At 45.5% G+C, this 24,317-nt stretch overlaps 1 protein-coding gene across 1 annotated transcript in view; it reads right to left on the bottom strand.

Annotated features, from left to right (window-relative positions):
* Nucleotides 1-24,317, bottom strand: part of CCDC60 (coiled-coil domain containing 60) — a 652,013-nt gene that overhangs the window by 16,574 nt on the left and 611,122 nt on the right. Inside the window, exons 11-12 of the mRNA XM_086943297.1 lie at nucleotides 17,217-17,357; nucleotides 13,872-14,006 (exon numbers count right to left, since the gene is read on the bottom strand). Coding sequence (XP_086799423.1) covers nucleotides 13,872-14,006; nucleotides 17,217-17,357 — 276 coding nt within the window. The remainder of the gene's footprint in view (nucleotides 1-13,871; nucleotides 14,007-17,216; nucleotides 17,358-24,317) is intronic.

Below are 24,317 nucleotides of genomic sequence, written 5' to 3'. Positions count from 1 at the left end.
TCAGGAGTACCACCATGATCCACATCCTAAAGAAGAGTAGGGCTGACCAACCTGCAGACAATACTTTAGACTAGAAAGTACGGCACCATGAACGCTGACAATTGAGCTGCCTTGAAGTTCTGGACTGGGGGGGCCTAAGGGACTCCAAAAGGCTGCTGCCTCAAAGGACTCTCCCCCGGCACGCAAGTATTGCAGCTCTGGGAGGGACAATAAAGCACTCTGCAAAGTTGGGATGGCGGGCAGTTCTAAGTTCGCCTGGCAGGGAGGCAGGGAGGGTGGGTGCAACGCGGGATGGGAAGGTAACTTATGCAACAGCTTTTGTTATGTATACAATTGTTTCTTGTTTGTTTGTTCGACTCACTCTGGTTCTGACAGCACTATGGGACGACACTTTGGCACTATGGGCCACACGCAACTCTAGATTCTCGATCCACCTCAATGCACACAATAATTGGTGGGTCACCTGCATGATGCACCTTACTATAGATAATGGCTGCAGCTGCTTCGCATGAGTCACAGGCTCACCGGACTACTCTCACCCTTCTCACCTGGAATGTTAGGGGCCTGGGAGATAAAGTGAAAAGAGGCCTAGTACTGCAATGCCTGAAACGCTGTGGCCCTGCGGTGGTCTTTCTGCAGGAGATGCACCTGGTTGGGTCTGCGGTTCGAGCTATGGACAGATGGGGTTATCAGATGGTGGCCCATGCAGACTTCTCCACGGGCTCCAGGGGTACGGGGATTCTTATTAGGAAAAACTTCCCATTAGCGGTGCAACAAACACGAGTTGACGAACAGGGCCGCTTCGCGGCGCTGACCTGTCGCTGGGAAGGAAGGTTATTCAACTTGGTCTCTGTATACATACCGCCTGCACTCCAGACACAATCCCATTCAGCTCTTACGAAGTTCCTATTGACACTCCCAGAGGCGACAATACTAATGGGGGGAGACTTAAATGACATAGTAGATGGCTCACAGGACAGATTCCCTACCAGGCCTGAAACTCAAAGTGGGCGACGTCTTCTCGGTCTCATAGATGCCCTAGGGCTTACAGACAGCTGGAGATTCAAGCACCCGAATGAGTCACGGTACACCTTCTACTCAGCAGTAGATAAATCTCTCACACGTATTGATTATTTCCTGGTGTCAGCAGACGCACTGCATGGTATAGAAGATGTCACTATCGGCCCCAGAGGCATATCGGACCACTCCCCAATAATGCTTAAATACACCCATCATCAGGTCCGCCGAAAGCGCATGTTCCCGGTACACGCTAGCTTCCTCCAGATTCCACCCATTCAGTCCACCCTTGCACGTACCACTAAACAATTCTTCCAAGAAAACCAGGGCTCGGTGGACTCACCCAGCTCGCTCTGGGAGGCGTATAAAGTGGTCCTCCGGGGACAAGCTATGGCATCCATTCTGGGACACAAACGGGAGCGTCAGGCAGAACTGGACAGCCTTGAGGCTGAACTTACCGTAGCCATAGAGGAGCAGGAGGCCCACCCATCTCCGGGAACCGCCCGTTCGGTTCGCCTAGAACAAAAGGAACTTTTGGCCCACCAGAGAGAAATAGCGCTAACCAAGATTCAAGCCACTAGACACAGGGTGTATGAACTGGGAGATAAGGCAGGGAAAATGCTGGTCTGGCTAGATCGGAAAGAGAGAGCACGTAAAGTCATTCCACAGCTTACCTCCCCTACAGGCTCCCCCTTTTCCAACCCAGATGGTATAGTCAATCTCCTAGCCGACCACTATGAATAAATCTATGCTCCCCGGGCAGCCTATTAGACTGCTGAGGCATATGAATATATTAAGGATCTATCAATACCCAAGCTCCCCCCGGAGGCAGTTCTCCTCTTTGAGGCCGACATTACCACCGATGAAGTGCAGACAGCTACCTACGCCTTAGCGTCTAGCAAAGCACTGGGGCCGAATGGGCTCCCAGTTGAAATGCACAAGAGGCTGATACAATCGACAGCACCCTCCTTCCTTAGTATGATCTCCGACAGTCTGGAATTAGGAGAGCTGCCACGAGATCAACGACTAGCCACGATTGTTGCAATCCACAAACCTGGCAGGCCTGAGACGGACTGTGCCTCATACCGTCCGATCTCACTCATTAACGTGGAGCCTAAGATCCTCGCTAAATTGCTAGCGTTGCGACTCACTCCTCACCTAGCGACATTAGTGCACCCGGACCAATCTGGCTTCATGCCACATCAGAGCACGGCCCTTAATCTCCGACGGCTTCATGCTGTCCTTGCACGTGCCCCCTATCTCAAAGACCCTGCTGTCATCCTCTCTCTAGACGCCACTATGGCGTTCGACACAGTCGAATGGTCCTACTTGTTTGCAGTGCTCCAACATATGGGATTTGGTCCCAAATTTTGCTCCTGGGTTTGTTTGCTGTACACCAAGTCATTAGCGCATGTTGTCGCAAATGGACACATTTCACGAGATTTCCCACTTGGCCGAGGCACGAGACAGGGATGCCCACTGTCTCCGTTGCTATTCGCACTGATCCTGGAACCACTTGTGATCTGGATCAGAAGGGAACCCTCCATCAAGGGGCTCCGGTGGACTGACACATGGGAGGATTGTATATCCCTATATGCGGACATCCTTCTGTATCTAACATCCCAGAAAAAATCCATTCTTGAACTACTGAATGTGTGTGAAAAGTTCGGTAGAGTATCAGGATACAAGATTAACTGGACTAAATCCATCCTGTTTATCCTTTCTGGTCCGCCGCCTACCCTACCATTGACCTGCCCTTTAAGAGTAACCACAACTGCATTCAATTACCTGGGTATCTACATAATGCCAGACCCCGATGAATTCTACAGTCTAAATCTCAGCCCCCTATTGGACCGCTTCAAACGTGACGTGAAGGTGTGGCAGACTCTCCCTCTCACGCTCCTAGGAAAGGCAGCATTGTATAAAATGATGGCTCTCCCCCGCTTCCTTTACGTTCTTGAGAATACTCCTTCCTTAGTCCCTACACAGTACTTTAAATCGATAGCGTCATCAGTTTCCCACCTGCTGTGGGGTGGAGGGCCACCATGGATAGCGCAAGATAAACTGACTAGAAGTTGGTACGATGGGGGAATTGCACTTCCAAATGTAGAGCTTCACTACTAGGCGGCACATCTGAAGCAGATTGATTTTTGGTTACATGCCCCGCAAACTGAACCTACGTATCATGCTGACAGACATTCTTTGGAAGGTAGGGAACTGCTGGGTAATTTATACAGCCCCCGTCCACCTTCACACTTGATAGGCCCAACGCAACACTCTGTGCAGCTTTGGTTCCGGGCTAACAGAAGACTCAAATGCTTGAGAACCATCACCCAAATGACACCATTGTGTGATTCAAGCAGACTGGGTTTCCTCCGAAATAGTAAGGGATTCCAGGCCTGGGACAACATTGGTATTTCAGTGGTAGGAGATTTATGGAAGAAGGGTAGGGTGGTAGACTTCACCCATCTGCAAACACAACATGAAATGTCACAAACAGAGATATTTAGATACCTTCAAGTTAAACATGCGCTTCAATCGGCTATACCGGTCGGCACTGTCCTTGGGGAATCCACTCCTCTCGAGGATAGGATCTTGACCGAACACATGCAGGAAAGGGCCACTTCCCTCACATATTGAAAGCTAGTTAATAACCTCCCTGACGCTACAACCACCCTGAAACAACGCTGGTCTGAGGAGGTGGCCCCACTTGATGATTCTGAATGGCAGGAGGCCCTTGCATTTCCACGTGAAGCGGCGATCCCCTCTAGACTAAAACTGATCCAACTCAAAATATTGCATCGTAGGTACTATACCAGACCACTCCTACACAAGATGGGAAGAGCTGTGCATAAATTCTGCCTACGTAATTGCGGGAAAGAGGGGACCTTTTTCCTCACTATCTGGGAGTGTAGGTTCATATCAATACACTGGACAGCAGTGATGCGCACGATTTCTCAAACAATAGACATTTCCCTGCTGCCGGAGCCTCGGCGATGCTTACTAAATGTATGGAAGCCTAATGACTTGAACCACCGGCAGCAGGACTGGGTGATGTTGGGCATGCTGATGGCAAAACGCAGAGTCGCCAGGCTTTGGGGCTCTGCAGTGTCGCCGACATTAAATAGTTGGTGTAAAGATATGGATGGGGCAATGGTAGCGAGAAGGCTGTATTTATTCATCATCGTTGCCCAAGCAAATGGGGTAAGATATGGGTTGAATGGAACACGTTCAGGGGTAACATCTGCGAACCACCAAGCACTGATGGGGACAATGAGGATCTAGACTAATGATAACTAATGGGATGTACGGCTGATGAAGAGATGTGTTCAAAATGTCGTATTTAATACCTGTGATTTCAAATTGAATGTAATTGCGATATGCCTGCTATTGTGTTTATATACCTGATGTACCAATCCTATGCAGAAATGTCCTAACTGCTGTGTTGTTACAAAATAAAAATAATTAAAAAGAAAAGGTATAATAAAAATGACCATAACTTTACGTTGAACTTTGTTTTTTCGTAATGTATTTTCATATGCTACATGCAAAATACGGCTGTACAAGGCTAAGACTTTGGGGCTCATGCATCAAACTCCCGTTTTGCGTTTCCAAATTTGCGAATTTTACCGAATCGCAAATATGGATTCGCAAAACGGGATGCATCATGGAAAGTGCAAAATATTTCCGATTCGGTAAAATTCGCAATTTTTACCGACTCGCAAATATTTTGTGACTTCAAAATTGCGAATTCGCAATTCCCATTGATTCCTATGGGCCAAAAGGCCCATAGGAATCAATGGAAATTGCGAATGGCACTTAGAAAATTTCATGGGTGCAGGGGGGGGTCCAAAGGACCCCCCCCTGCACCCCCGAAATGTAATTTGAAATGGATGTTTCACACACACATGTCCTAAGGACATGTGTGTCTGTAACATGACATCGTTTAAAATGTAAATTAGTACATTTTAAACATTTTTCGCAATTTACCACGAGGTTCAACCTCGTGGTAATTTGCACTTCCAAACCTTGTTCTCGCAATTTCATTTCTGAATGATGCATTGCATTTAAGGAATCGCAAATTTGCGATTCCTTAAATGCATTCGCATTCTGGAAAGTCGCAAAATCAGCGAATTCCATTCAGAAATGATGATGCATCTGAAAAAGCACTTTTGCATTCGCAAACGGCCGATTTTAAGGAATCGCACCGTTTGCGAATGCAAAAGTGCTTGATGCATGTGGGCCATAGTCTTTGATGTTTGTTGGTGGTTAAGAGAAGATCAGGTTTTATGGGGGGCAGGAATGGTTTGATTTTGTTTGTTTTCATTTTTTATATATTTGTACCTTTTTTAACAATTGCTGTGCCAAAAGGCCACTATTATTTTTGTATTGATGGAACTTCTGAAAAAGTTTTCCATCTTCTCCTCCCCAATTATTTAGTTTTGTTCCCCACACAATGTGTAGACCTTGAACTCCAAGCTGTACACTGTGAAACCTTTTAGGTGCACATTTATTTTGTAGTATTCTTTGTCCAGCACCTCCGCAGGACCACTTGGTAGTGTTTCAACTTCCTGTGCTTCAGCATGTTCTGTCTTCCTTTGCCACCTTGTGCCCTCTTGTGCACCCCCACCCATGGGCGTCCGCAGGGGAGGGCAAGGAGGGGCACTTGCCACCCTCCTGGCTCGCCGGTCTGTCCGGTGCGGGCGTACTGGGGGTGACGTGGAGAAATTGGGTTTTTTTAACAATGTGACTAAAGGTATTTGCTGCACGAGCCCATTTGAGCACAGTGCCACTCGCAGTAAAAGGTAGTGGATTCTAAACCGGGTGCTGCTGACAGTACCCGCGCCTGCACCTCCTGAGACCCCTTTCTTTCTTCCTGCCACTAATGTTTATACACAAGACCGTTCCCTGAGGCTCTTTTCAATGCCGCCTTTTACGTTTCTTGGATCTCGCTCAGTTACCACTCACATGAAAGCCTGAGGAGTTTGGAAGGGCAAGATAGAGAAGTTGAGATATTAAAGCGAGAGGGAGATGAAGATAAGGGGGAAAAGGGTAAAAGAAGAGAGGGAGAAGATGAAGGTAAGAGAAAAAACATACATAAAGAGAAAAGGAAAAGGACAAGCAATTTAGATGAAAGAGAATGTGAATTAATGGACGAGAAGGATGAGGAAGCAAGTAGGAAAGACAGAGGAGTCTGCTACGAATGTTCTATTCTGTAAAACAAAAGTGTGGTCCGAGCCTCTGGAGCTTTGTCTAGCGATTGACTAGTTCAGGGATTGTTTTAGGAATAGATGAAAATGGAGAAATCTAGAAAATAATTCACAGCTGGAATTACTTTCACCAGAACGAAAGCATGGTGGAGGAAATATCACAATTGGAATCTTCATTTTATGCTGTGTTTTTTCTCGGTCTGTAGTGCCAATAACCCAGCTGTTTAGCATTGCTGCTCTAAACTTTCACTGTACTCCCCACCTCTGTCTGACTTTTAGCAGACTCAGATGCAGGAGTAAAGAGCACAGGGGTTGACAGAGTACTGGTGACAGGCTCCCTGCTGCAGCTTTGCTCTGCCTGTCAATGGTCTATAGGATCCAAGTCATTGCGTCCTGAAGTTATGACATGCCAATGTAAGCTTCATGTGGGTCTAATGTTGCTGCGGCTTTCAAAGCTCTTCTAGAAGATTGCGATTTAGAAAAGGGCATTATTGTTACAAATAATATCTTTATACTCCATGATACAACTCCACATACAATAAAGTGTCACTCAAACTCATTGAAGTGACACACATAAAATCATGGCAAATGTGAAATGTCACACATAACCAATCTCAAAACTTGGCAGCTATGTATTGAGATTGTGCCGCGCAGAGGATGGATGTTAAAGTGATGCACTCCCCTGAAAAAATTTCTGCGGATGCCCATGCCCCCCCCCCACCCTCCCTCTACCCCCCCACTCAGCTCCTGGTCACAAAGTTTGCGCAGGATACGGCGTGCCTTCAGCTTCTTCTCCCAGCAGAATGGGTAACGTATAAACTACAAAATGTAGCTTGTGTATCGGCCCATGGTGTTGACAGAACCACACAGAAACTTCAATTTAATTGCATCAGTTGGTGCAGTGAATCAAAGGAGCATATTAAATGAGAAGTTAGGAACTTTGAAACTGTAGGTGTTTGTGAAGTTTGAACACATATGCATTAGAAAAGGTGCTGGGAGTCACAGGAAAAATGGGGCAGGTGTCGCCCCAATATCTATGGAGTGCAGTTCCCAAGGGTGAGAGGGAGCACCCATTTACACCCTAATGTAGATGATTCTACAATAGATCACAAGACAAGTGGTTTTGACCAGCAAGCTGGTGCATGGATGAGCTCAGTAGAATGATAGCAGACGACAGTTAAAAGTTCTCGTCTCAAGTAGTCAAGTCAAGTCAAGTCAAAGAATTTATATAGTGCACTACATACCCAGAGGGTCTCAAGGCGCTTAGGGAGGGGAGGAGGATTACTTGTCAAATATCCACGTTTTAAGTTGCTTTCTGAATGCTAGGTGGTTCTGGGTAAGGCGAAGGTAAGTGGGGAGTGAGTTCCATGTTTTAGCTGCCAGGTATGAGAAGGATCTTCCTCCCATGGTGGTCTTGTTGATGCGGGGTACAGTGGCGAGGGCTTGGCTGGAAGAACGTAGTTGGCGGGAGGGGGTGTAGAAGGACAGTCGTGAGTTGAGGCATTCTGGTCCGATGTCGTAGAGTGATTTGTGTGCGTGGGTTAGCAGTCGGAAAGTGATCCTCTTATTGACGGGTAGCCAGTGGAGGTCTTTCAGGTGGCCAGAGATGTGTTCGTTACGCGGGATGTCTAATATGATCCTGGCTGAGGCGTTTTGGATTCGTTGGAGTTTCTTCTGGATTTTAGCGGTAGTACCTGCGTAGAGGGTGTTTCCGTAGTCCAGTCGGCTCGTGACCAGAGCATGGGTGACTGTTTTTCTGGTTTCGGTGGGGATCCAGCGAAATGTTTTTTTGAGCATGCGAAGAATGTTGAAGCAGGATGAGGATACGGCGCTGACTTGTCTGTTCATTGAAAGTGAAGAATCCAGGATAACGCCTAGGTTCCGTGCGTGGTCTGTCTGGATGGGTGCTTTTCCGAGGGCTTCCGGCCACCAAGAGTCGTCCCATGCAGAGGGGGATGTACCTAAGATGAGGACTTCTGTTTTATCTGAGTTCAGTTTCAGACGGCTGTGTTTCATCCATTCGGCAACTTCTTTCATTCCTTCGTGTAGGTTGGTTTTGGCGGTGCTGGGGTCATTGGTGAGAGAAAGGATCAGTTGAGTGTCATCCGCGTAGGAGATGATGTTGAGATTGTGTTGGCGAGCGATGGCCGCAAGGGGGCTCATGTATACGTTGAAGAGGGTGGGACTGAGTGAGGATCCTTGTGGTACGCCACAGATGACTTCAGTGGCCTCGGACTTGAATGGTGGAAGGCGGACTCTCTGGGTTCTTCCGGTGAGGAACGAGGTGATCCATTCAAGTGCTTTTCCTTGTATTCCGATGTTTCTGAGGCGTTGTAAAAGGGTGCTGTGGCAGACTGTGTCGAAGGCTGCAGAGAGGTCGAGGAGGATGAGGGCGACTGTGTCTCCATTGTCCAGTAGAGTTCGAATGTCGTCTGTTGCTGCGATGAGGGCGGTCTCAGTGCTGTGTTTTGCTCGGAAGCCAGATTGTGAGGAGTCGAGGGATTTGTTGGCTTCGAGGAAAGCGGCGAGTTGGTTGTTGACAGCTTTCTCGATGACTTTGGCCGGGAAAGGAAGGAGCGATATGGGGCGGTAATTTTTGAGTTCGGTGGGGTCCGCTGTGGGTTTTTTCAGAAGGGCGGTGAGTTCAGCGTGTTTCCAGCTTTCCGGGAAGGTGGCGGAGTTGAAGGAGCAGTTGATGACGTCTCGGAGGTGCGGTGCTATGACGGAGTCTGCTTTGTTGAAGATGTGGTGAGGACATGGGTCTGTGGGGGATCCTGAGTGGATGGAGTTCATCAGGCAGATGGTGTCCTCAGTGGAGATTGGGTTCCAGTCGTTGAGGGTGTTCAAGGGGGGAGAATGTTCAGCATATGGTTGGGTGGGTTGATCTCCGGGTTGGTTGTCGATGCTGTTGTGGATGTCTGCAATTTTGTTGTGGAAGAATAAAGCCAGGGAGTCGCAGAGTGTTTGAGAGGGGGTGATGTCGTTGGAGTTGGCCGAGGGGTTGGTAAATTCCTTGACGATGTTGAAAAGTTCCTTGCTGTTGTGGGCGTTGTTGTCTAGTCGATCCTTGAATGCTGTTTTCTTGGCCTTTCGGATTAGTTGGTGGTGTGTGCGGGTGGCGTTTTTGAAGGCGTCCTTGGTGCTAGTGGTTGGGTCTTTTTTCCAGGCCTTCTCAAGGGAGCGGCAGAGTTTCTTGGACTTCTTAAGATCATCGTTGAACCATGAGGCCTTCTTGCTGCCAGGTTTGCTTTGACGTTTTTTCAGTGGTGCTAGGATGTCGGCGGTGTTGGATAACCATAGGGTGAGGTTGGCGGCGGCTTGGTCTGGGTTAGAAGAGTGGGCTGGGGTGTTTAGAAGGAGCGATGAGGAGATCTGGTCGATGGTGATTTTGTTCCAGTTTCTTTGCAGAGTTGGTTGGAGGTGGTTGGTGGGTTTCGGCTTGTTGTAGGTGAAGTGAACGCAGCTGTGGTCAGTCCAGAGGAGATCTGTAGTGTGGCTGAAGGAGACATGATTGCTGGAGGTGAAGATGGGGTCGAGTGTGTGACCTGCGATGTGGGTGGGGGAAGTGACCAGTTGTTTAAGTCCGAGGTTGGCGAGGTTGTCTAAGAGGGTGATGGTGTTGCGGTCGTTGTGCTTTTCAAGGTGAAAGTTGAGGTCTCCCAGAAGGATGTAATCTTTGGAGGGGAGCGCGTGTGGAGTGATGAAGTCCGTGATGTCTTCACTGAATTTTGCACTGGGTCCTGGTGGTCTGTAGAGGAGGGTGCCTCTGAGTGTGGTCTTGGGGTCGATGTGGATCTGGAAGTGAAGGTGTTCGGAGTTGGCGAGGTTGACGTCAGAGCTGGTAGAGATGTGGATTGATTTTTTATGGACGATAGCGATTCCTCCTCCTGTGTGGCCGGTACGGTCCTTGCGTGTGATCTTATAATCTTCAGGGATGGCAATGGTGATGTCTGGGGCGGAGGAAGCGTTCATCCATGTTTCTGTTAGGAAGGCGACGTCTGGAGAGATGGTGTCTAGTAGATTCCATAGGTCAATGGCGTGCCTGTGGACCGATCGGGTGTTGAGAAGGATGCATTGTAGGTGGTTGGGGTCGGGAATCTGTGGTGTGGTCGTAGCGGAGATGTTGTTGGTGCCGCTGAATTTGCAGGAGTGGCAAGAGAAAGGTCCATGGGTGTGTCCAGGAGCGGCTTGGACGCAGTTGGGGGCGCGACCGGGGTTAAGGGCTAGGAGGCAGGCGGCATCGTAGGTAATGCGGGAGGGCTGGGCAGCGCGAGGGCCAGGGGGTATGGCGCTGGGCGCGGTCCAGGCGGGAGGGGCGTAGACGGGCGTAGACGGGCCTAGACGGGCGTAGACGGGCGTAGACGGCCTTACCTTTGGCGCACCTTCGGCGCGGATTGGGCGCTGTCGCTGCGCGTGAACGCTGCACGCTTGGGCTGCTGTCATATATGGATGGTGGGATGGGGGAGGGGCGAGAGCGGCTCAGCTGGGAGGCGGGGCGGGCTCAGGTCAACACGGAGCACAACAACAACGGATACAAAATGGAGGGGGGAGTCGAGCAGGGCGCCGGGGGGTATCGCGCAGTTAACTCTATGGCAAGACAACAATGGTGCAAGCAAGCGAGGTGCAGTCAATACAGTTAATACGCAGATCGAAATATGGCACAGTTAATTAATGCAGCTCAGTTCAACGATACCGGCAAGCAAGCGAGGTCAATACAATTAATTGGCAGTTCTAAGTATAGTACAGTCGCTCAAAGCAGCGCAGTTCAACAATACCGCTTCACGATGGAGAGGCAGGGGAGCGACCACTCAGGGCAGAAGCACAGAGGGATCACAGCGCTTCTGGTACAGGGAGCGCTGTAAATAGATAGTGGGAGGGCGGCTCAGCTGGGAGGCGGGGCGGGCTCAGGTCAACACGGAGCACAACAACAACAGATACAAAATGGAGGGGAGAGTCGAGCAGGGCGCCGGGGGGTATCGCACAGTTAACTCTATGGCAAGACAACAATGGTGCAAGCAAGCGAGGTGCAGTCAATACAGTTAATACGCAGATCGAAATATGGCACAGTTAATTAATGCAGCTCAGTTCGACGATACCGGCAAGCAAGCGAGGTCAATACAATTAATTGGCAGTTCTAAGTATGGTACAGTTGCTCAAAGCAGCGCAGTTCAACGATACCGCTTCACGGTGGTGAGGCAGGGGAGCGACCACTCAGGGCAGAAGCACAGAGGGATCACAGCGCTTCTGGTACAGGGAGCGCTGTAAATAGATAGTGGGAGGGCGGCTCAGCTGGGAGGCGGGGCGGGCTCAGGTCAACACAGAGCACAACAACAACAGATACAAAATGGAGGGGGGAGTCGAGCAGGGCGCCGGGGGGTATCGCGCAGTTAACTCTATGGCAAGACAACAATGGTGCAAGCAAGCGAGGTGCAGTCAATACAGTTAATACGCAGATCGAAATATGGCACAGTTAATTAATGCAGCTCAGTTCAACGATACCGGCAAGCAAGCGAGGTCAATACAATTAATTGGCAGTTCTAAGTATGGTACAGTCGCTCAAAGCAGCGCAGTTCAACGATACCGTTTCACGGTGGAGAGGCAGGGGAGCGACCACTCAGGGCAGAAGCACAGAGGGATCACCTCAAGTACGGGAAGTTGTTCTTGTCTTGGATCGGAGATGGGGTCTTCTGGCTCACAGTTTTTAGTGGAAGCAAGAAAACATGGCTGTAACAGCACACAAACACCTAGCATAATTCAAGGCTATTCATATTAATCTAAACAAGCTTCTCCTGATGCTAAAGAAAATACAAGCGTTTTGGGTTTGTCGCCTACAGGGGGGAAATTAATTAACCAATTACGGATCAGAAAAAACAATAATTCGGGCTTTAACACGAGAACAGATGAAAACATAAGTAAGGAGACATTTATTTCCAAACAATAGCAGATAATAAAAAAAGAATTTTGAGTTTTGCCAATGCGTGCTAATGGTGGTGGTAGTGAGATTTTGTTTTAAGTTAATGCTCAATTTTTCCGAAAGTAGAGCTCGGAAACAGAAAGGGGCAAACATTTCCTACTGCTTCCGAGCTGTACTGTCTGAAAATAAAACATTAATTCACATAACTATCTGAATAAATGAATTCACTTTACACACTGCATGTGTATAAACACAGGTGCTTAACTCTGCACTGAGTTTCAAATACAATGGTCCCTAAACAGAAGATTAAACAAACAAGTAATATAGACTCAATCTGTACTATATGTGAAGCTGTCCAGCTGGACAGATACTTTAATATTCAATTCGTTTCGAAAAAATGAACAAAGGGCATTTGAAGTGGGATACAAGCCTGCATCCAACTCAGCAAAATAGGACGAACAACATGTAACAGAAAAGGCTCAGGTAGAGTAAGTTGTTTGTATGTAGCACATACTGATGTTACAAACAAAATATAGTGGGACACCATTACACATGAGCGATATTTAGTTGAGAACTATGGTGTGCATTAGGTCGACAGTGTTTTGATCCTTACAAAACATATTACGATCATCATCAGGACATTTACATTAGCAGGCCTGGGTACATTTGCCTAATATCCAGAAGAGAGTAGCTTGGATACGCACGGGCTGGGGGCAGATTAAGCGCCTGGACCTTGTGCGGTCAAACCTGCAAGGGGTTGGTAGAGATGGCTCCGCATGCGCAGTCACTATGGGCCATATGTATCAAGGCAAAATGGGTTCGCAAACGCCGAAATTTGCAGAATTCCGGCGTTTGCGAACCCATTTTCGCTAAATGGTATGTATGAAACATTTTTGGTGCAAAATAAGGAATCGCTAAATTTGCCATTCCTTATTTTGCAATTGCATTGAAGGAATTGCAAATTTTGCGATTCCTTAAATGCAATGTATCAAGGAGAAAAACTTTCCAAAATGCCATTAAGGAATCGCAAATTACCACCAACTTCTAGTTGGTGGTAACTTGCGAATTCCTTTAAAAAAAAATTTTTTTTAAATCAAAAGGTGCCATGTGACGCTCATACATGCCCTTAGGACATGCATGTGCGCCATATGCGCACACATGTCATTTTCAGGGGTGCAGCAGGGTGTTCTTGAGACACCCCTGCACCCTTGAAGATATTCAAAATTTGCGATTAGCAAATTGCGATTCGCAATTTCCCCTTCATTCCTATGGGCCTCCTGGCCCATAGACATGAATGGGAAATTATTCCTTAATTGCGATTAGCAATTTGCTAATCGCAATTATGGAATTTTAAGGAATCGCTAAAAAGAAGCGATTTTCTACATACATACCATTTTGCGATTTCTACATAGCGATTTCTTAAAAATCGCTATTTAGGAATCGCAAAATGGAATGTTGATACATATGCCCTAAATCAATTAGAAGGGTTAGTTCTGAATCAGCCTAGTAGTGAGGACACTGCTGCATGGGCGTGCTTCCTGCCCGCATCAATCGCGGGGTCATCAAAGCTGTTCATGATATGACCACTGGGAACAAATGGTCAAGCACAAACGAAAGCAGCCTGTTGCCCGACCTAAAAAGGATTTCATCCTACCAAGGGTCCTCCGTCTGCCCAAAATAGGAAGTAAAACAAGCAGGCATTTAATCAATACTGTTTGGTAAAGCCCTACCAGTTCTCAGTATTGGCATAATCCTTATCCTCCCTGATATGGTGGAACGGCTTTCTTAACTTCTCCATGTCATGATGGAAGAAGGTAATGTTCTCCAGTGCATGAAACTTCTGGTTGCTAAATTCTTCCCGCCTCCTTAAAACAAAATAACAATGTTTGGTTAAAAAGACTGAGGTTTTGTAGTAACATATTTACTAATTTAAACTTTCCTCATACCCATTACAGCAGTTGTGATATTTACAGTACTTGACACGTCCCTAACTAAATATATTCTTTCAGTTACCACTTGAAAACAGTGACAGAAATTAGACACCATTTAATTAGTTACAATCATCCAATAAATATTAGCATTGATTAGTAGACACAATGTGAAAAGTGTACGTAAATGTTACAGTTTGTGCATTTTTGAAAGTCTTTTAAGGTGTAAATTTGGTGTTCAGAAAAAGAGTTTAGTGGGTGCGGTTGTTAGAGTTTGAAAACTTAGGTACATATCAAGATACTGAGCAGCAAGAGACATGAGCAGAAGCTTCTCTTTATTGTGAAACCGTGTAGAACAAAGTGATCACAGATCATGTAACAGGGCTCAGGAGTCATGAATGCAACATGAGGGGTTAAGAAGCATTCCCTGCCCTTCCCTTTACTACATATTTTAACAGATCTGCAGGCTGCTTGGTATGACCTTTGCTCCCAGATGTACTAATCCTAGTCATAAACCAGGACTGTTCAATTAGTACTACCACCTATGTAATAATAGGTCACATTTCACATTTTAAATACACAGGGGGTTGCAAAACGACCTGCCCAATTAATATTAATTAAGCAAGTTGCAAACTTGACTGCTTGTGATTGTCTGCAAATCAGAGGATTGAGGCCGCAAATGAGGTAAATAGGAAACTTTTTTTTAAAGAACTCTTTTTCAATTAAAAGGACAAGTACTGCTTTTTGGTCCCCTGCTTTTAAGACCCCCAGACCACTGCCTACTCTGTAAGAGGTTGCTGCCATGATCCCCGAAGGAGAAGCTGTCCCATGGTGACAACTTTTGCTTTGTGAATCAGTTACCACCTCAACCTGGGGGTTGCTAATTGATAAATGATTTGCATCCACAACTGCAGTCACAAACCTTCTGATACATACCTTTCTGAATCACAAATACGAAGGCAATACCCCTTTTATGTCTCTCCTATTTGAGATTCAGAAAGAGTCACAAAAATCATTTTAGCAAACTGTATTTTATGGGTTCATGGTAGACTTCTAAAGGCACTGCTGCAAGGGTGAGAAGGTCTCTAATAATCCCAGCAAAACCTAGAGATAACTTTACACAAACAAAGGATTATACTAACCTGGAAAATAATGTAAGAGAGACCTCATACCATATACAATAAGATACAAATATATTGGACATCTATAAATTTAATGTCTATCTTGCATATTTTACAGGAGATAACCTAAGAAAACTGCTATTTGTTACGAACTACAAAATATTAAATCCTATTCAAACTTTCTTGAAGGCATATGTTACTAGGGTCTTCTTCCGACTACCACCTACCATTTGTATCATATTCATTACATCATTTAACTTCATCGCTGCGGCGCGAATTTCGCCGCAGTGCTGAACATTCCTATCGCAGGCGTGGTCATGGCGGCTCCCGGCCGTCATCAGCACACGCCCACCGTGACTCATGACGGCCGGGAGCAGTCATGAGCATGGAAGAGGTTAAGCTTTTCCTAGCCTCCTGCTCTTGCAGGTTACTTCAGCAACATAAATTGTGCGATTCCTTGCTACTTTCTGATAGTCTACTTCATTAGTCTGTAGACTATGTTTATCGGATGCTGGTACCATTTACAGAAATACATGGCAGGATACAGACCTTTTATTATGTTTTCCATCCCACTGGCAGAGGGACTTTTTAGCCTGATTCCATATATTTTTATATCCTCTCTTCCCAAAGTGATGAGCTTGTCTCCATGGAATAATCCACATATTTAATATACTGTTCAATTGAGCTCAGGCATATTTAAAAAAAGGAAAATTTAAGTATTTGCCATCTGCACAAAGTTGGCCTACTTTAAATTATAGGGGGGTAACAGAGTAGGATTTCGTATTCTATAAATCCTACAAAACTAATTTCTAGAAAATAAAATTCAGGTAAAATTCTCCTGCAAAACATTTTTGATTAAATCTTTGTCACATAGGTGAAGTTGTGCAAAGTACCTGAATTTGAAAATGTTTAGAAAACTGAAGAATCTGTGGACTCGGCATAAATTCTATTGTGCCATGCTGGATTCTAAAAAAGTACATTTCATATACCCTGACTTATGACATATTAGCAAATGCCTAGGTATATATAGCGGACACTCCATAATAGAATGGTACTGTCGGAAATTCGTGAGTTTTTGGGTTGGACTCTTTCTGGCATGGGGGTGGAAGACTTAGATGAGTTAGATCACATGTGGATGGTGAGGGCCCGAATCTCTAGGTGGTGAACTCAATGAATTTAGTTGGTGTGTGGGGTTGCCGTTTTTTTTTTTTTTTATTTGTTCCTACCCGCACTTTTTTTTACTACAACCATCGGCTTTTGGATGTAGGTGGTTTATTAATTATGTAAACCAATAAACAGATTTAAATCTAAAAAGTAAATTTTTAAGATTTGGTATTTCTCCCTGTACACAACTACCTAAGAAAGAAATCAATTATTGGTAGATTTGGATTAACATAACAGATGCCCCAATTGTATTATGTTTTTCCACACAATATTGTCTGGGAAGTATATTCCAGAATGTCGGAAGAAACCCAGTCCTGAAAATGTGTACAAAATATGTGACAATTCAGAACTCTGTTTTCTCAGAGAGACTTCATGTGTTGGATTTACATGACTGAGCAGCAAAGAAACAAGGGGACTCTTCTATTCCAGAGACATATACCATAAAAGGATACCTGACAGGAATTCTGGGCCTGATTTAGATTGTGGCGGACGGGTTACTCCGTCACAACGGTGAAAGATATCCCGTCCGCTGAAATATAAATCCTATAGGATATTAAGGGATTTATATTTCGGCGGACGATCCGTCCCCTTTGTGACAGAGTAACCCATCGACTGAAATCTAAATAGTTCCACTATGTGAAAGGACAATGTATACTACAGTACATGGAAGAATTTTGGCAGACAGAAGACTTCTGCCCCCAATGCAGCAAACAAATAGTCATAAATGGGAACAGTAACTCTAACATTGAAATGGCAGCCACACAAACTGAATAAGGAACAGTAAAGACAGTATTTAATTAGCTGTGACAAAATACTGGTCATGACTTCTGTGTACCATATACCAGCCCACTGTAGCACCCACCTCTCAATGGCCTCCATATTGTTACGCAGGCAGAGGTCAGCCTCGTCAGCAACTTCGAAGAACTTCTTCCGCATCTCAAAGGTCATAGATGATTTCTCATTGATGAATTTGGTGGTGGGGGAGAGGCGCATTGCTGGGGAGCTGTTCAAAACAAAGTATGGCAAATAATATGGCTGAAAGAAAACACATTTAACTGAAATTTTAAAATTTCTACATATATTAGAAGCTGGAATTGTGTGACGATCAAAAGAAAGTGAGTGAAACTCTTAACCCCTTCAATGCTCATGACAAGCTCAGCTCGTCATGAGGTATACCTCTAGGGTGCTCATGACGAGCTGAGCTCGTCATGACCACACCCGTTTTCATTTCTGTCCAGCACAGCAGAGGGATTTGTCAAGCAGCGATGTGGTTAAAAACACATGGTGTCACAACTCCTTTTAGAGGACCATGGGGCATACAGGGGGCTGCCGGGCCCAACCGATGTGGCTGAGGCCTTTTACACCTGATGTCCCAGGGCCATACTACTATAGATCATAAGCAACTGGGACAAGTACCCCTTCTGCACTTGACGCTCAGAGGTAGCTGTGGATAAGCAGTCAAAGCCTCCCACAGGGGGGAAAGGCTTGGGGGAATGTAGATACAGATTAGTGAATACGATTCATAACTCAAAGTGCACACACACCGTTGTTTTCGCCGGTTGGCCTCTCCCAAATGGGTTTAGCGGCAGCATGTGGGTCATGCTCCCATTATTAGACCCCAACACAAGCCCCCAAAAAGGGAGCCACCAACCCTACAGGGCGGCCTCTTTACCACGGGCACGGAGACGCCCGTTATTTCACTCTCCATGAAAACCAAAACGAGAGGCCTATTAAGAGACACAGGAGACTGCTTGCACGCATATACGGCAGGATATACGACAGAGTGCGTCTTTATTTTACAATCTCTACTGTCGTGAGGCAGCAGAGTTGTTTTGTGGTGAAATTGGAACCGGCTTGGTCCTGCCGGAAAAGACGCACCGCTTATGAAGGGAGCGCCAGCGTCAACTTTCAGGGCTACACTGTAGCAATATATATGGTATTTGAGTGTGGTTATATATATATATATATATATATATATATATATATATATATATATATATATATATAACCACACTCAAATACCACATTTGCCAGTAATGAATTGAAAAGAGCTGAGATTAAAACTCCTATTTTGTTTTTAACACTAAACTCTCTGCCTTCTCCTTTCTACTCTTTCTCTCTTAAATATACAAATAGTAGGGGCCAGTTACTTATGCACCATAGTAAGAAATAATACAGGGTCAAGGTGGTCTTGCCCTACAACAACGATTGTCGAATGTATCTGATTATAATTGTTAACCTAAATCAGTCTGGCTCAAACATGCCAATATTGCATTGTTTTTCTCATTTAAAATAAAAACATATATTGCAACATTTCTTATCACATAGAGAAATGTACTATTAACAATGGTTCTCCTCCTTCTTACAAAACCGCTCCCAAAAAATAAAACTCAAATCCTTCACATCTGAGTCACACCCCAGTCAAGAGAGGTGTCCCACAAGGATCAATGCTCTCCCCTCAACTGTTCAACATTTATATGGAAACCCTCACCTCCATACTTAAAACACCCAGATCTATCTGGAAACCTCCTCCTTTGAAGATATTCAGAGACTAAACAACACTTTCATAGATGTCCAACACTGGCTAGCCATAAACCACCTTAAACTCAACCAAGGCAACACCAAAATACTCCTCCTCTCCTACAAAGAAGAAAATCCCCAAACCATGGAATGGATCAAAGCAATCGATGCTCTCAACGGTAATCTCACCACGCCCAACGCCATAAAATCTTTAGGAATCACCCTAGACCCTAAACTGGACATGGACAGACACATCAAGTACTCCGCTAAAAGTGCCTTCCTCAATCTGAAGCTTCTCAACAAAATAAAACCCTTCATCCCACCCAAAGACCTCAAACAAGCCACCCAATCCCTGGTGATATTCAGACTTGATTATCGAAATGCTATCCTCACTGGTACAGCGAAATCCCACCTGGCCCCCCTCAAAACTACTCTAAACGCAGCAGCCACAATGGTCACCGGAGTCAGGAAATTTGACCACTTTGCACCTGCACTCAAAGAACTAAAATGGCTCCCAGTAGAGATGCGTGCCAGCTTCAGAACTGCCTGTCTCAGACACAAAGCCCTCCACACAGGGAAACCGGAATACCTGGCTTCCAAACTCAATAAGGCTGGCTAGACAAGGAACCTCAGGAGCTCTAACTCCCTACTGCTCATCCCTTTGAAAACACATAAACAAAAAACTGCCACACGATCCTTCGCTGGATACGCACACAAAATCTGGAATTCCATCCCAGCATACATCAGGACTATCCCGTCCTTTGTAAAAATAAAAAAAACTCCTAAAAGACCTCTACCTCAACCGCGCCTTACCGAACAGTTAATCCTCGCTGTTGGACACTTGCTGACTTTCTGTAGCACCATGCCACTTTCTCACCATCATCTACCTACTCCAAGTGCCCCTACGCCCCCCCTTTTTACCCCCTACCTGTAATAGGTTTCTGTTCATGACAGGGTGCGAGGCTGCCAGGACTGCCTTACCTCATTTGTAGCATCACGCGCCGGGACGCTATGAACTAATTTGTATACCTATGCCTTATTTTTGGTCTCCTTGATTATAATCTGTTGTAAAGCGCTCCGATACCCTCGGGTCAGGGCAGCGCTAAAACTCCTTAAATAAAAAAATTAAAAAATGATTTACTTGTTTGAACACAGTTTTTATTTTCAAGTAAAAAGGCAAGGTAATAGCAAGCATGTTAGCCTAGAAAGCTGCATATTGAACACTCATCAAATACTGGTGAGTGCCTTTGAGACCTCCAAGCTCCCATCATAGCCCCACCAGTGACAGTTAGGTCAGGTCTTTTTTAATGGCGTGTTACAATGTTTAGTGTTGATAAGGAAAACAAAGTGTTGTTACAACATGGTATTCATCCGGGGAGGAGGGTGAGTTCCTTATGACTTTGATGAGTATTCCCAAGGAAGAGAAATAGGGTTACAGGTAAGTAACGTATCCTTCTCTTCCAGGGGATACTCATTAATAGTCATAAGAATGGAATAGAGTAGTAAGCCCATCCCCAGAATCCAGGATAAGCATGGGCGGAAAATCCGTTCCGCTCGGGGATTTTGCGGATTTTCGGTAAATTCGCAATCCGCGAGATTCGCGAATTTCCCACACAATCCGCAAATTCGCACGCAGCGGATTTTTTTTTCTTGGTGATACAATTTTGCGGCGTGCGGCGTTCACTTACCGTCATTCAGCGTTTGTCGAGTTGTTTTTCTCGATATTTTGCGAGTGCTGCGCCATTTTGGATCTTGCTGCGGGATCCCGCCGGAGTTTGGCGACGCATCGCGAGAGTTCGCAATTGCGAACATGTAGGTGCGGCGGGCAGCAACAATCTCGCACTCATGAAATTACAAAATTTGCAATTCTGCACAAGAAATCCACTAGCAAGCAGCATAGACCTTCTGAAAATGATGATGTTTATCAGAATAACTCCTCAGGTTGACATTTGCCTGCACTTTTTGGGATTTGAGGCCTTTTGACTTTCTTTGGATCACTTTTGGATTAGAAATCAACTTTCACAAGTCAGTTTGTTTGGGGCATTACAGTTGCTGTTCTGCAGAAAAACGAGTTTTGCAAAACTGAAAGCACTCAGCAGGTGCAAATGTTCACTCATCATTAGTAACCATTCCCTGTAGTACTTCCTGAGGGGCCCCTCCAGAGTTCAGTTGCCTATGTTTGTTTGGGGCATTACAGTTGCTGTTTTGCAGAAAAACGAGTTTTGCAAAACTGAAAGCACTCAGCAGGTGCAAAAGTTCAAACGCATCATTAGTAATAGTAACCATTCCCTGTAGTGCTTCCTGACTGGGGCCCCTCCAGAGTTCAGTTGCTAGTTGCAACAATTCTATGACCCTGCTCTGACCCTCACAGCAGGCTCATAGAATAGCTACAAGTAGGCCACAAAGGTCCTGGAAAAAAAATTTGCACTGCAACAGAAAGCAAATTACAGATAAGGAAGCAGGTGCCAGACTGGAATTTTAAAACCGTGACACATTAATAAATCAACCCCAAATTAATTCATGTCAGTTGAAGCAGAGTAGGTGTGCTTGCTTTTCCCCCCCACAATCTACAGTGATGATGAACCAGAGGGTGGCATTGATGGACCAGAGGGTGGCATGGGTGAAACAGAGGGTGGCAGTGGTGAAACAGAGGGTGCTGGGAACCTGTGATGATGAACCAGACGTAGAAACAACATAGTCACGACCGTTGCGAGCCCACAAGTAAGTTCGCAATTGCGAACTGGTACAAAATCCTCGCGAACTTGCAGAAACCCTTGCGAACACAAAAAAATAAAAATCCAAAAATTCGCAAGAATTTGCGGATTTTGCGGATTGCGAGTTCGCAAATACACAAATTCGCGAACGCCAGATCCGCAAAATTCGCCCATGCTTAATCCTGGACGAATACCAGTATAACTAACACACTCCGGACAACATGTTAACCAAAAAAATTCCTCAAGGAAGCTTGCCCAAACTGGGTATCTGCCTGAATATCAGAATCCAGGCAATAATGGCGGGTAACGGTGTGTACGAATCGCCATGTAGCCGCTTTACAGATCTCTTTAATGGGTACATTCCTGAGAAGGGCTGTAGTGGAGGCTTTGCCCTTAGTGGAGTGAGCCTTCCATCCACCAAGGAGCTGTTTGTTAGCTAACTGATGAGATAAAGTGATACAAGACACCATCCATCTGGAGATGGACTGCTTAGAGGAAGGAAGACCAGAGTGCATCGCACCATAATTCACAAAGAGATGATACGACTTTCTCATGATCTTAGTTTTAGCCAAGCTAAATGTTAGAAACCTTTTTAGGTCAAGGCAATGTAACGCCTTCTCAAGGGGGGTAGGATTCTGTAAAAAAGATGGGGAGAGTAATAGACTGATTGATATGAAAATCCAAGATCACCTTAGGGTGGAAACTGGGATGGGTCCCCAGGACCACCCTGTTAGTATGGAAAATTAGATAAGGTTCTTTATAACATAGTGCCTGAATCTTGCTCACTCTGCGAGCAGATGTAATTGTCACTAAGAAAGTGGTTCTGTGTGTAAACGCAATACAGACTGATTGTTGATCTGATTTAGTCATTTTCTTCCCACACGAAGGACACTTGTAAAACAGGGCTGGCATTTTTGACAAAAAAATATCTAGAGAAGTCATAAAAAGTTTAGAATAGTACAGCTTGTACTAAAAGACATTAAGTGACGCCAACATACTTTAACTTCAGACTATCAGACAAAAAGTCAGTAACTGACAAGCTCAATGCTCCAGGATCCTCAAAGAAGGAGCCGGAAAAAAGAACTGACCTAACTGTCACCTGTGGGGCATCATGGGAGCCAGGAGGTCTTGGAGGTCTTAAAGGCATGGCACCAGTTTTTGATGAGAGTTCTATATACAGCCTTATGGGCTACTCTGCCTGCTATTACCTTGCCTTTTTCCTTGAAAACAAATGGCTATGTTCAAACAAGTTAAGAGTACATTTCTCTATGTCATAGAAATGTTGCAAATATGTTTTATTTTAAATGGGAAAATACAGTGCAATATTGGCATGTTTGAGCCAGACTTATCTTTTAGGCTGCATAAATATGTGTATGTATATATAGATATGTTTCACACAAAGAAGTCCTCCTCACAGGTCATGTACTTGACAAAGGCTTCGCCGAAACGCGTCGTACTGTTGCGTTTATGAGACAATAAATCGTTATTGGACACGTCCTGTGTAGTGCCGCTTTGGAGTTATTTCAGAATTCTGAGAGGACTTCTTTGTGTGAAACATATATGAGCGGTACTGTGACTGCTGCTGGCACCGGCGTCGACAGGAGGGTGAGCGGCTGCTCACAGTGGTGTATGGATGTATCCATACTAATAATATAAAGAGAGAGCCCAAACCTTTGAGGCGGGTAATCTCAGGAACCACAGCACCAATCACAACACCCAATACAGCGTTGGAATGGGCAGTTGAAGCAGAAGGACATAGGCTATACAGACGCCCACCATATACATTTAAAAGGTAAAAGAACCACGCCAGCAAAGTAGTCCTTTGTGGGTGTGTCTGCGTTGTGCTGTGGGCGTGTCCTGCGGCGTGTGCTGGGGGCGTGACAAACACTGGGGGCGTGTGGTACGTTCCACCCTTCATGCCATGTCTCATATTGTGTGCTAATCCCACCCTGCTCCCTTTAAATACCCCTGTACCCCATGATCATAACCCACCCTTACTCCTTAAAATACCCCAACACCCTTAAACACTAACCCATCTTAACCCTATAAATATACCCTGTACCCCAAAACCCAAACCTATCCCTAAACCCTAAAAATACCCCTATACCCCCAAACCTAGCCCTGAACCCTATAAATACCCCTGTACCTCAAAACCCAAACCTACCCCATAACCCTAAAAATACCCCTGTACCCCAAAACCCAAACCTAGCCCTGAACCCTAAAAATACAACTGTACCCCTAATCCCAAACCTACCCCTGAACCCTAAAATACCCCTGTACCCCAAAACACAAACCTAGCCCTGAACCCTTAAAATACCCCTGTACCCCCAAACCCAAACCTACCTCTGAACCCTAAAAATACCCATGTACCCCAAAACCCAAACCTAGCCCTGAACCCTAAAAATACCCCTGTACCCCTAAACCCAAACCTACCCCTGAACCCTAAAATACCTCTCTACCCCAAAACCCAAACCTAGCCCTGAACCCTAAAAATACCCCTGTACCCCAAAACCCAAACTTAGCCCTGAACCCTTAAAATACACCTGTACCCCAAAACCCAAACCTACCCCTGAACCCTAAAAATACCCCTAAACCCAAAACTATATCTGAACCCTTAAAATACCCCGTCCCCCAAAACCCAAACCTACCCCTGAGCCCTAAAAATACACCTGTACCCCAAAACCCAAACCTAGTCCTGAACCCTAAAAATACCACTGTACCCCAAAACC

The sequence above is a fragment of the Lissotriton vulgaris genome, chromosome 11 (assembly GCF_964263255.1).
Source record: "Lissotriton vulgaris chromosome 11, aLisVul1.2, whole genome shotgun sequence".
In the NCBI taxonomy this organism is placed as follows: domain Eukaryota; kingdom Metazoa; phylum Chordata; class Amphibia; order Caudata; family Salamandridae; genus Lissotriton; species Lissotriton vulgaris.
Note: the sequence above shows the minus strand (reverse complement) of the source record. Positions and strands in the feature narration are given on the sequence as shown.